At 35.9% G+C, this 14,047-nt stretch overlaps 1 protein-coding gene across 6 annotated transcripts in view; it reads left to right on the top strand.

Annotated features, from left to right (window-relative positions):
* Positions 1-14,047, top strand: part of PPHLN1 (periphilin 1) — a 231,614-nt gene that overhangs the window by 124,165 nt on the left and 93,402 nt on the right. For 3 of the 6 annotated variants that reach the window (XM_011936084.1, XM_011936083.1, XM_011936087.1), the window contains exons 3-4: positions 4,922-5,086; positions 8,213-8,274. In XM_011936084.1, coding sequence (XP_011791474.1) covers positions 4,922-5,086; positions 8,213-8,274 — 227 coding nt within the window. The remainder of the gene's footprint in view (positions 1-4,921; positions 5,087-8,212; positions 8,275-14,047) is intronic. The other 3 variants (XM_011936086.1, XM_011936085.1, XM_011936088.1) reach the window with 1 other exon arrangement.

Raw genomic sequence — 14,047 nt, 5'->3', positions numbered from 1 at the left:
ATGTGCAAGTTTTTTTTTTTTTTTAATATCCTGCCAGGGTAGATAAATTATCAATAGATAGACCTTTTCTTTTAAATGAGCTACATATACTTTTTATTTTTGGTCTGACTGATCATACCATTAATACTAACTTTGGAGTAGCAAATCCTATAAGTTCTACACATATTTTTTGGAAATTCAAGTAACATCCGCAGAAAATTCTGATCTTTTTAATAAGGATACTTACATAATCATTAATATGTAGATATATATTAATCAATATATTAGTATGTAGATATTTTTACTAATACACAGAAGCAGTGAAAATTGATATCATTGATGGAGTAAATTGAGATTTTATATTTAAATTCAAGATTTGAAATATCTGCATTTGAAATAATAGAAACGTTTCAACTCCATTGAGTTTATTTTTTGATTAATTGAAAATTACCCTGTTATTCTTAACCTTTTAAGATATTCTTTATAAGTCATAATTTTTATTTCTGGTTTGTATGTTATGGGGCCATTGTTTTCCAAGGTATTTTCCTGTTTTTTCTTTACATTTTTTATCTTTATTTACTTATTTTTAATATAAATTTTTTTGGGTATATTTGAGATTTACAACATGATGTTATGGGATGCATATATAGATGCAGATACACATGGATGTATAGTCATAGTACAGTGGTTACTGTAGTGAAGGAGACAAACATTCATCATCCCACATAGCTATCTTTTTGTGTGATAAGGACACCTAAAATTTGTATATTTCACAAAAATTTCTAACACAGTACAATTTTATTAATTTTGGTCCTCATATTGTACATTAGATCTCTAGACTTATTCATCCTACTTATCTGATATTTTGTATTCCTTGACTTACCTTTCCCCATTTCTTCCCCTACCTGTGGTAACCAGTTACCTGTATCTCTGTATTTGAGCTCTTTTTTGCTTTTTTTAAATTCCACATATAAATGATATCATGCAGTATTTTTGTTTGTGTGTGTATCTGGCTTATTTCACTTAGGATAATGTCCTTCAGGTACTTTCATGTGTCATAAATGGTAGTATCTCCCTCTTTTTGTAAGGATGAATAATATTCCACTCATATATTTGTATACCAGATTTTCTCGATCCTTTTGTTCATCTATGGGAACTTAAGTTGTTTCCAAATTTGGCAATTGTGAATAATGCTGCAATGAACATAAGAGTGTGAATATCTTGAACAGGTGGTGATTGCATCGCCTTTGGGTGTACAATATACTACCAAAAGAGGGGTTACTGGGTCATGTGGTAGTTCTATTTTTACTTTCTCTAGGAATTTCCATACTGTTTTCTATAATGGCTGTACCAATCTACATTCCCACCAACAGTGTACTAGGGTTCTCTTTCCCTCATACCCTCGCCAACATTTGTTATCGCTTGTCTTTCTGATCATAGCCATCCTTAAGGGTGTGAGGGGGTATCTCATAGTGGTTTTAATTTGCATTTTCCCTATGGTTAGTGATGTCAAGCACCTTTTCATATACCTGTTGACCTTTTTTTAAAAAAAATATTATTACTTGGAGATGGGGTCTCACTTTGTTTTTTCAGGCTGGAGTGCAGTCACCAATCAGCTCACTGAAGCCTTGAACTCCTAACCTCAAGGGATCCTTCCACCTTAGCCCCCCAAGTATCTGCGACTACAGGTGTGAGCAGCTGTGCCCAGCTGGCCTTGTTTTTTTTTTTTCTTTTTCTTTTCAACTATGCTAGCATCCTGGTGTAGTCAACACAGAGTTGGAATGAACCAGGGCCAGAATGCCAGTCAGCTATTGGCTACTGTTCTCCCAGCAGTGTAATGCTTGCCTAGGTACAAGGCAACCTAGGCAGCTGCCTACAGCTGGGGAGCTGGCCATTTTTATGTCTTCTTTGGAGAAATGCCCGTTCATGGTCTTTGTCCATTTTTAAATTGACTTTTTGCCAATATGTTTCTAAAATGGAGGTTCCAAACATATCAGTAGTACCTTAAGCCTGTGTACCTATGTTAGCATATAGAAAGGGAAATTACATGTTTACAACTTAATGTAAGATTTGCATAAGAATTTCAGACAGTATTGTTATTTCTATTCATGTCTGGCAATGCAGGTAATACAAATACTCTTTGAATTTCAACAATATAATCTTTTTGAAAGGGCCAGGTGTGGTGGCTTATGCCTGTAATCCCAGCACTTTGGGAGGCCCAGGCAGGTGGATTACTTGAGGTCAGGAATTCAAGACCAGCCTGACTAATATGGTGAAACCCTGTCTCTACTAAAAATACAAAAATTAGCTGGGCATGGTAGCATGCACCTATAATCCCAACTACTCGGGAGGCTGAGGCAGGAGAATCGCTTAAACCTAGGAGGAGTAGGTTGCAGTGAGCTGAGATTGCACCACTGCATACCAACCTGGGCTGCAGAGTGAGACTCCATCTAAAAAAAAAAAAAATTTGAAAGGGAAATTCTAAATTCTTTGCCACTCATCATAGATTTTATTGGGAGCAAAAATCCTTGAATGGTATACCTGGATAAGACATGAACACTTAAAAAATACAGTCCTGCTTTGTTACAGGCTCCTGCAGTCATCTTTATTTCCTTAAATCTTTTCATGTAGCTAGGGAGTTTTCTTTAAGATTAGGTGTCTACAGAGCAGAGATGGTATAATGTACATATATTTGAACACTTTCTCAAAATACCAACTTGGTCCTTATAGCCAGGTATAAGAGTTGTTATTGAATTTTTTTTTCTTTTGCTGAGTAAACAACTTTTATTTTTATTTTATTTATTTTTTTGAGATGGAGTCTTGCTCTGTTGCCCCAGCTGGAGTGCAGTGGTGCAGTCTTGGCTCACTGCAACCTCCACCTTCCGGGTTCAAGCGATTCTCCCACCTCAGCCTCCTGAGTAGCTGGCACTACAGGCATGCACAGCTCACCTGACTAATTTTTTTTTTTTTTAGTAGAAACGGCGTTTCACCACGTTGGCCAGGCTGGTCTCGGCCTCTTAACCTCAAGTGATCCACTCGCCTTGGCCTCCCAAAGTGCTAGGATTACAGGTGTGAGCCACCATGCCTGGCATTAAACAACTTTTAGAATGATTGTTTTCATTTACTTCAGTTGGTAAAGCAACTTTTAAAATAAGTAACTAAATGTGATTTGAATTTTACTTCTCCTAAAGTTTTACCAAATACATTTTATAATCCCCAGATAACTTTCTAATAACTGGGGCAGTTGAACAGAGGAACAGAGTGCTTTGTAAAATAATAAGCTCTCTATTCATAGAAATGTTTAGGCATGCATACTCGCCCCACCATCCCTCCAAATAATCATACAAACAAGACTGTTGGGTAATGGCTTTTTATGGTTTATTGGAATTTGGAGAAGTCAGTTATTCTGATTTTATGAGTGACAAATTTTCAATTAGAAATGCTGTAAATTGTAATTTTACTAATTTTGGCTTAATGCCAGTTTTTTTTTTTTTTTTTGGGCAGCTTAATATTTCCTTAAATTTAATTGAAATCTCTGTGAAAGGTAGTTTGTAGAAGAATGAGTCAATATATTGATTTGTGGTATCATATTTTATGTAAATGTAGAATATATCTTATAATTTAATATCTAACATACTAAAGCAGGTTAACTACCTTAGATCCCCATGGGAAAAATTAGTTAGATCTTTTAAGCTCTCAAATAAATATAAACTACTGATTTTATTTTTTCCTGACCCATTGAGAAATTTCCTACATGTTGAGAGATTTGAATAGTATATAGTCATTTAATAACAATTGAATAGTTGTAGTCATTAGGGCTAAGAAGTAAGTTAAGGAAACAGTTTGACATACTTTGTATTTTTTTCCATAGACTTGCACAGTAGTAATCAATATAGCAAACATTTTTTGAGAACTTATTGTGTGCCTGAACACGGTACTAAACACTTTGCATTCCATTTCTCATTTAGTCCTCACAATGCCATGAGGTATGTGTTAGTATTAATTTCATTTTACAGGCTTGGGATGATGGATAAACAGCTCTGAATGTTGGGCTTTATATTTTGTAAGTTTTGGTTTTTTCCAGATTGGTTAATTCATATTGATCTTATGTTATATCAGGCTTTATAGTTTTGTTTTTTTTAACATATATTTCATTTGATATTGATTGATGTGCCATGAATGCCCAAGTCCAGATTATGTATGGATATATGTTCTGTAGCTCTCTACTTCTTTTCATTGATAATCATTTTTGTTATTTTATAGCAGCCGCTAACCTAAGGCATATGTTCTCCCTGTGTCCAATTCCCCAAGTCTCACAAAAAACCTATTCATTTTTTAAAACATTAACAATGTATTGCAGTACTTTGAAAATTAATTCAAAATTTATATCAGCTTTTATTTTGCTTCTAGACCTGTAAAGCCAAAGGCTCTCCTCTCTCCATTACTGCCGGAAAAATAGCAAAATGTTTCCTTTTGATCATTCTGGCTCAGTATCATCATTAGCTGTTGCTCTTGTGTAAATAGTTTATATTTCTTCTAAATAGTGTAGTTCAAACACAGTAGACCAAATATGAGTGCTGTCTTACATAATTTTATTTCTAAAATTGTTAGGCAATTAGGGATAGAGCTACTGTAACTTTCTGTCTTAAGTTTATTTTTTATTAAAATGATAATATTGTATTTTTCCTTTTATTTATGATTGGTTTTTGCATTGCTGCATGTTATTTTGAACACCTGGCTTTCTTCATTGAACAACTTGATTTCTTTTAATCCATGTGAAGACCTTAGTATTGAGTTATATTTATGTTATTTCATTAATGCTTTTGTTTATACATTTAGCTTATTTGATTAAGGGTAAGAACTCCTGTGCTTTTTTTAAAACCTTTCCAAAACCAAATAGAGAAATTTGTGATTTGTATATATTTCTTTTTGTCTGTTTTAGGATGGCTACAATAGACTAGTTAATATTGTGCCAAAGAAACCACCACTGCTAGACAGACCTGGTGAAGGAAGCTACAATAGATATTACAGTCATGTTGATTACCGAGACTATGACGAGGGCCGCAGTTTTTCTCATGATCGAAGAAGTGGTCCACCTCACAGAGGAGTATGTAAATTTCCCCCATGTACTAATTGTTATTTCTTATAAGTTTAAAATTAATGTAATTTAAAAAATTTATGTGACGGCCATGAAAGCAGTTGAATAAACACTTTCTGCTTGATGCTCTCATGTGAATTGCCTGCTGGAGCTGTCAGATGGGACCTAGTAGTCAAGAATCTTGGGGTGCTGGACAAAGTAGGTAAGCACTCTGGGTGGCACTATCTAAATGAAATTAATTCCAACCAGCCTGCTTTTTTTAATCCCCTAAAATTGGCAGGGATTTGCAAAACCATTTAAAGGTAATCTATTGTCTTGGTACTTAATAAGTGATGGGCAGGTGGTTACCATTTCTTACTAGATGACCTATTTTTTTTTTTTTTTAGACAGAGTCTCACTCTGTCGCCTAGGTTGAAGTGCAGTGGCGCAATCTTGGCTCACTACAACCTGTGCCTTCTGGGTTCAAGTGATTCTCCTGCCTCACCCTCCCAAGTAGCTGGAATTACAGGCATGTGCTACCATGCCTAGCTAATTTTTGTATTTTCAGTAGAGACAGGGTTTTACCATGTTGGTCAGGCTGGTCTCGAACTCCTGACCTCAAGTGATCTGCCTGCCTCGGCCTCCCAAAGTATTAGGATTACAGGAATGAGCCTCTACTCCCAGCCTAAAGTCTGTTTATTAACTGACATTAGAAACACTCAAAACATTGTCATAGGAAGCAATTTAAAAATGTTAGCTGGCTGGGCGTGGTGGCTTACACCTGTAATCCCAGTACTTTGGGAGGCTGAGGTAGATGGATCACCTGAAGTCAGGAGTTCGAGACCAGCCTGGTCAACATGGTAAAACCCTGTCTCTACTAAAAATACAAAAATCAGTCAGGTGTGGTGGCAGGGGCCTGTAATCCCAGCTACTTGGGCTACTTGGGAGGCTGAGGCAGGAGAATTGCCTAAACCTGGGAGGCATAGGTTGTAGTGAGCCGAGATCGCATCACTGCATTCCAGCCTGGGTGACACAGCGAGACTTTATCTTAAAAAAATAAAAAAAAAAAAAGTTAGCTGCTATTATTATGATTACAACTTGTTTCTTTTGAGCATTCTTAATAATCTAGAAGTGTGTATTTAATGTTGCAGTAATCTGTAATTGAACTTAATACTATTCCTTGATGGAATTCCTCTGTCCCACCTTGCATGTTTTTAGTATTCCTCAGCTAGGTTATTTTCCTACCTTTTCTCTTTTTTCTCCACCTTTTCTCTTTCCCCTCCTTTCCTACTGTATAATATGACTATTAACAGTACATATTCAAACCCTGTTTATAAAATATTTTGACCTCACTTTGGCTGTTGGAATTAGTTTTCATACTTTACGCTTGAAGAAATGGAGGTAAGGTGATTTACTCAGGATGGGTATGTATGGGAGTCTGGTTTTTCTTCCTACTACATCATAGTGACCCCTAACGATTCCAAAGTTGTCATGAGACTATTCAATGTTTTCTCGTGTTTGTTTCTAAAGTTTGGGGTTTTATAGCTTTCTTACTTTTCACAGAATTGATTTTTATTTTACTCAGTTTTTGTATGTCATGCTGTTTCTTTTTTGTGGTCCTCATATTTATTATTAAATTTTTATTTTATTTCAGTAGCTTTTGGGATTCAAGTAGCTTTTGGTACATGGATGAGTTGAATAGTGGTGAAAGTTTGAGATTTTAGTGCACCCTCTCATTTGTTACCGCTTTTATGAAAACCCTATGTGAGTTTTCTATTCATTGGACCAGTTTGTATTTGAGATCTCATGAAAATGATTTTTTTTTCTAAAAACTTGTAGCATAATAGAGCTTCAATGGCAGTTTTTTCTAATATTGTTACCAGTTGTGTTTGTCTTTATACTTTTGTGTGTAACTTTTTTTTTAAATTCCCTTCAAACAGACAACAAGCATGCTTATGATCCTTAAGACTCTCATGATACTACTAATTCTTATCTAGAGTACAGTTATGTAATGCAAGCAGAGTACTTGATTTAATGTTTTATTATCACGGTTAAGTTTCGAATTGTGTTTATATTTAATATTGAGATGGAAAATGATGATTATATTTTATTTATATAAGAATAAGGTATGTGATTCTAAAGAGGAAGATTTATTTTAGATGAATCCATTTTCCTGATACATAATTTGCATATTGTATTATTCTATGTATACTTTTATTTATTTATATTTTGAGATAGCATCTCATTCTGTTGCCCAGGCTGGAGTGCAGTGGCACGATCTTGGCTCACTGCAACCTCCGGCTCTTGGGTTCAAGTAATTCTCCTGCCTCAGCCTCCCAAGTAGCTGGGATTATAGGCGCACACCACCGTGCCTGGCTAATTTTTGTAGCAATGGAGTTTCACCGTGTTGGCCAGGCTGGTCTTGAACTCCTGACCTCAAGTGATACACCCTCCTCGGCATCCCAAAGTGCTGGAATTACAGGCGTGAGCCACCGTGCCCAGCCAATTCTATGTGTAATTTTAAAGTAATTTGGTGTGGATTGCTATATGGTTCTTTTTGATGCACCTTTGCATATATGTCTATCTTAGAGAATAAAATGTGTTTTATTTGATTAATTTTAAATTTATTTAAACTTAACTAAATTTAAATCTTATTCTGATATAGATTATCAGTAAGTGACAGTTTCTTACATTGTTTCCAGTTTGGTTTTTAATTGAAAATAAGGTGAGAAAATAAAACTTGAGCAGGAAAATGGGAAAGTGGCAAGTTTTTCATTGGGCTTGAATCTGAAAATTAGTGAGAGAACTTGACAAGGAAAAATGTGAGGTTGAGAAATGTGTGCTTTATTAAATTTAGACTTTGTCCTCAAATAGCCCTTTACTGTTGTGATATTGATATATATGTCTTTGGCAATTAGGTGGTTTGAGTCTACCAAAGAAATAATTTAAACATTTTAATAGAGATAAATGGTACCACAGGTTCTCAGTCAGTCTACTCCTTCAGTTTTTGAAATGGATGACTTGCTGAATGTTTTTTCCTTTTTATGCCTTTGAAGTTTAGGGAAATTTAGACTAGTTTCTGGTAGTATTGTTAGATATATCCCACTTGTCCAAAGTAATGTAAACAAATAGCTAAGTAGCTTTTTTATGTTACAGGATGAATCTGGCTATAGATGGACAAGAGATGATCATTCTGCAAGCAGGCAACCTGAATACAGGTAAAAGGATAAAAATAATAGCATAAGTACTTTGATACTTGACTCATCGAGATGTCTGCTTTTGAAATACAGACTCAAGCACATAGATGAAATATTTTGCTGGGATTTTAAAGTTTGAAAGCAACAAGCATTATATTCTTTATGTGACTCTGCAGTATAATAGCACTGATAACTAGTGTTCCACATCTCTTGACATTTTGTAAATCATAAAAAATATATTTAAAAATATTTGGGCCTGGTGTGGTGGCTCACATTGGTAATCTCCGTGCTTTGGGAGGCCAAGGTGGGCAAATCACTTGAGGTCAGGAGTTTGAGACCAGCCTGGCAAACATGGTAGAACCCTGCCTTTACTAAAAGTACAAAAAAAAAAAAAATTAGCTAGGCATGGTGGTGGTTGCCTCTAATCCCAGCTACTCGGGAGGTTGAGGCAGGAGAATTGCTTGAACTTGGGAGGTGGAGGTTGCAGTGAGCTGAGATCATACAACTGCACTCCAGCCTGGGCAACAGAGTGAGACTCTGTCTTAAAAAAAAAACAAAAACCAAAAAAAACTATTGATGTAGTTTTGCAAGTTAATTATTAAATTAATGTGTGGTATGGATTATGAGGTTTACTTAATTAGAACTTAATTTGGTAGGTTTGCTTAATTAGAAAGTAAGGCATTTTTTCAGAAGTATTCTGGAAATGCTTGGGTTCTTACAAAGAGTATTGTAAGGCATTATCTCAGTTTCTTTAATAAAGTTCTTTTGGGAAACACTTTTTGCAAGGGCCTCAATCATTGTTGGCTTTGATTACTTATAGAGGGCATCTAATAGAATAGTTGTGGGAAGGAAACGATGGACACATTTAAATCGATTGATAGTTTTTGTTTTTAAATGACATCACAGTGGTGGTACTGGAAGTTGTAAAAGGAGCCTTGTAAAGATTTCTTATGAACTATCAGGGAGAAGAACCCCAGTCTCATAGAGAGTGGCAAGGCATCAACTGTCACAACTTCATAGATGCCAAAAGTAGACAAGATTTGGTGAATCAGAGCAAGACAGATTTTTATTCACAGCACAGCAGTCAGCAGGAGGATCAGGATTGTAGTGCAGGTTCCCTGTCCCCAAATCTCACAGGGCAATGTGATAGGCAGAGATGGTGGCTATGCACACAGTGGGATACACTGTGGCTGTGGAACCCAGGGTCAAGAGCTTGGTACCTTTTGTAGAAAGCAGAAAGCAAGCTAGTCCTCTTTTCCCTGGGAGGGACCTGCCATGGTAGTCACACTGTGGTCACCTTAACCTATTTAATCTTCTCTGTAACCAGCTACAGAAACTGTTCAGTGTCAGTGGATAGTTTGGTCTTGGAATTTGGCATACATGGCAATTATGTGCAGGGACATTCAGAACCCATGGCAGACTGTTCTTCCAAAAGAAGTAATAGAATAAATGCCGAAAAAAAATGCTTTGATAAAATTCATCACTGAGTAGTTATAAAAATAGCCAGCTAGGAATGGAAAGAGAATTTCCTTGACTGGGTAATTGGGCATTTGTTATACTGAGTGGTAAAGTTAGAAACATTTGCTTTAAAATCAGAACCAAACAATGACATCTAGTCACTGCTTCCACTCAACATGGTAACAACCCCTACAGTAAAGTGAAAAATAAATAAGTTGTAAGAATTAGAATGAAAACCACAACTATTTAAAGATAATGTAATTATGCAGAAAATCTAGGAAAGTCTATAGACTACAAGACTTGCTTTAGGAAATTAGCAAGGTTCAATGTAATAAGATCAGCTATCAGCATAAATTAGAAAATTTGTTTTCAAAATACTTTACCATAAAAACTGTAATGAATAATAGGAATAAACACACCAAAAGTGTATGAGACCTATATAAGGAAATTACAAGTCATTTCTAAAGGAAATAAAAGTAAATCAGAGTAAAAGGAGAATCATGACATCCTTAGCTAGGAAGACTCAATGTCATATAAATATCAGTTCTCCTCAAATTAAGGTGATAATTTAATTTGGTTCCAGTCAAAAATCAAATTTTTTAAATTTTTTATTTTGCATGGAAGTTGACAAGTTGATTTTAAAAGTAATATGAAAGAGTAAAGGGCTAAATGGCAAAAATGCCTTGAAAAAGATGTGAAGACTCAAGATACCATATGTGCATAATTATAAAGCTGTAGTGATGTAAACAGTGTTGTACTGTTGATGTCAAATAGACCAGTGAAACAGAATCTGCAGATAAACCTAAATATATCTGGAGTTTGGGATATAGTAGCAGTGGCATTACAAATCCAATGGAGAAAGAATGAACTTTTCAATAAATAGTGTGCTGGGATAAACATTTAAAAAACGTGACACTGGAGCCTGATATATCCAGATAATATCTGATATAAATAAGACCTATGTGGAAAGCAGAATTGTAAAACACTTTGAAAAATTAGATCATCTGGTGGCTTATCTTTCTCCTCCAAAGAAATATCTGCAAATACATTTATTTTAACTTAATTGTTTTTATTTATTTTTACTTTTTATTTGTATAATTTTAATGGATACAATGCAGTTTTGTTGCATGAATATATTGTGTAGTGGTGAAGTCTGGGTTTTTAGTGTATCCCACCACTTGCATAATATATATTGTACCCATTAAGTAATTTCTCATCCCTCACTCGCCTCCCACCCTTCCAAGTCTCTCTTTTCTCTCATTCTACTCTCTGTGTCCATATGTACACATTATCTAGCTCCCACTTATTAGTAAGAAGTGAGGACATTCAGTCTCTGACTTTATGTTTCTGAGTTGTTTCACTTAAGATAATGGCCTGCAGTTCCATCCATGTTGCTGCAGAAAACATGATTTTCATTCTTTTTTATGGCTGAATAGTATGCCATTGTATGTACTACATTTTCTTTATCCAGTCATCCATTGATGGACATTTAGGTTGATTCTGTATCTTTGCCATTGTGATTTTTCAGTTTGTAAAATAACAGTTTTTATGTTAATTTTATTTTTCTCTTCCTGTCTTTTTTAAAAAACATTTTGTGTATGTATATAAAATTTCACATAAATGAAATAAAAACACATATATAAATCTCTAATCGCCACAGCCATGATAACATCTTGGTATAAGTTCTTCCATATTTTTCTCTATATTCGTAAACATTTAGGGTTTTTGATTGTTTGAGTCTTTTTTGTTGTTTTTTTTTTTTGAGACAAAGTTCTGGTTGCCCAGGCTTGAGTGCAATGGTGTGATCATGGCTCACTGTGGCCTGGAACTGCCAGGCTTAAGCATTCCTCCTGCCTTAGCCTGCCGAGTAGCTGGGACCACAGGTGTGCACCACCATACCCATCTATTTTATTTTATTTTATTTTTTAACTTTTTTGTAGAGATGAGATCTCACTTTATTGCCTCAGATGGTCTTGAACTCCTGGGCTCAAGCGATCCTCCTGCCTTGGTCTCCCAAAGTGCTGGGATTATAGGCATGAGCCTATATCCCAACCAAATTGAGTCTTTTTAATGGCCAAGTAATAGTTCATGGTGAGGATATGCCAAATAATTTAGCTGGTCACTCTATTTACAGTACAAAACAGTGCTGCAGTAAATTCTGGTACATAATATTTTCATGAATTAGTACTTTAGTTTTTATGAGATAGGTTACTAGAAGCAGAATTTCTGGGTCAGTGGGTATATATATGTATTGTAAATATTAATAGATGTCAGTTTGCCTGCTAAAAATGCTTTTACACATGTGTTTTATTTATTTTTAATAAAAATCAACATTTTAATTTGGATAGTTTATTTTTCTTATTTAACGTAAGTAGTTTGAAATTTCCTTTAAGTAGTGCCGTAACTGTATCCCATGATTCTGATATGTAGTAATTTACACAGATTCTGACATACTGTATTCTAATTATTCTGTGATCACAGTGTTGCCTGTACTGTAATTTTACTTTTAAAATCCATGATTATTAATGGTTCATTAGTTGATTAGCTTCCATAACTATACCATGGGCATTAAAACAAGGTATATTATCTGTTTTCAGGGTGTGGAGTTCATTCTGTATGGTATATTCATTCATTTATTAAATATTTAGTGTGGTGTCTGATGTGTCAGATGTTCTTCTAAGTCTTTGGGAATATAAAGCCTCCAACTTCATGTAGCCTACATTTTAATATGAATTATACATATTTAACCAATAACAAAACATCATTTTTACGAAGAAAAAGCAGGGAATAGAGAGTATTTGTATTGTCCACATCTGCCTATGTCTTCACTTGATGTTTGAGTATCTTCAATAATGTCTCAGGTTTTATGCTATCACAGTAGCTATAGCTTTTACTGCCTGGCAACTATCTGGCTTCTGTAAGCTGTTCTCTATATCAGGTGGGCTCATTGAAGCTTTCTTACTTGAAAGACTTTGTGAACAGAAAATAGCTGTTGTTGTAGAAAAAGATTTAATGCATTGTAAACCATGCAAAGAGAATAGTTGTATCTATTGGTAATGTTCTGAGCAATTAGGAAGGCCATGTCAGTGTTTTTGTTTCTGTCAGTGGGGTGTACAAAGTGATTCTTTGTCCTGTAGGAAGAAAATATTAAAAGATTTTAAAAACTGACCAGAGATGATGGCTCACGCCTTTAATCCCAACACTTTGGGAGGCTGAGGCAGGTAGATCACTTGAGGTCCGGAGTTTGAGACCAGCCTGGCCATTATGACAAAACCTTGTCTCCATTAAAAATACAAAAATTAGGCCGGGCGCGGTGGCTCAAGCCTGTAATCCCAGCACTTTGGGAGGCCGAGACGGGCGGATCACAAGGCCAGGAGATCGAGACCATCCTGGCTAACACAGTGAAACCCCGTCTCTACTAAAATACAAAAAACTAGCCGGGCGAGATGGTGGGCGCCTGTAGTCCCAGCTACTCGGGAGGCTGAAGCAGGAGAATCACTTGAACTCAGGAGATGGAGGCTGCAGTGAGCTGAGATCATCCATTGCACTCCATCCAGCCTAAGCAACAGAGCAAAACTCCGTTTCAAAAAAAAAGAAAAGAAAAATTGCGAGAATAACTGAAAGAACTCCTGTAACCCTTCACTAGAGATTTCATTAATGTCCCCAAAAATGCCCTCAGTAATGTGCTTTATAGCAAAAAAATTTAATCTGGGCTCATAAATCACATTTTCATAGGCTTCTTCAATCTGGAACAGCTGTTAGTCTTCCCTTGATTTTTATGGTTTAGTGTTTTTGGCAAGATGAATACAGGGCAAGTTGTTTTTTTTCTTTCTCAGTTTAGGTTTGTCCAGTATTTGTTCATTATTAGACATTAGGTCTAGGTTGTACGTTTTTGCCAGGACAGTTCCTGAAGTGATACTAAGTTTTTTTTGTTTTTTTTTTTTTTGAGACGAGGTCTCACTCTGTCACCCAGGCTGGAGTGCAATGGCGTGGTCTTGGCTCACTGCAACCTCTGCCTCCCAGATTCAAGTGATTCCCCTGCCTCAGCCTCTGAGTAGATGGGACTGCGGGCGTGTGCTACCATACCTGGCTAATTTTTGTATTTGCAGTAGAGACAATGTTTCACTATGTTGGCCAGGCTGGTCTGGGACTCCTGACCTCGTGATCTGCCCGCCTTGGCCTCCCAAAGTGCTTGGATTACAGGCTTGAGCCACGGCGCCCAGCCGCTGAATTCTTTTTCTTCCTATAGGCTGCACATGTTGTTGGTTTGTGCCCTTATTGGTATCGTTGACTTTTATCACTTGTTTAAAATGGAGTCTGCAAAGTTTCTTTACTA

Source organism: Colobus angolensis, unplaced genomic scaffold, assembly GCF_000951035.1.
Source record: "Colobus angolensis palliatus isolate OR3802 unplaced genomic scaffold, Cang.pa_1.0 Scaffold150, whole genome shotgun sequence".
In the NCBI taxonomy this organism is placed as follows: domain Eukaryota; kingdom Metazoa; phylum Chordata; class Mammalia; order Primates; family Cercopithecidae; genus Colobus; species Colobus angolensis.
This window is presented reverse-complemented; position numbering and strand designations above follow the sequence as displayed.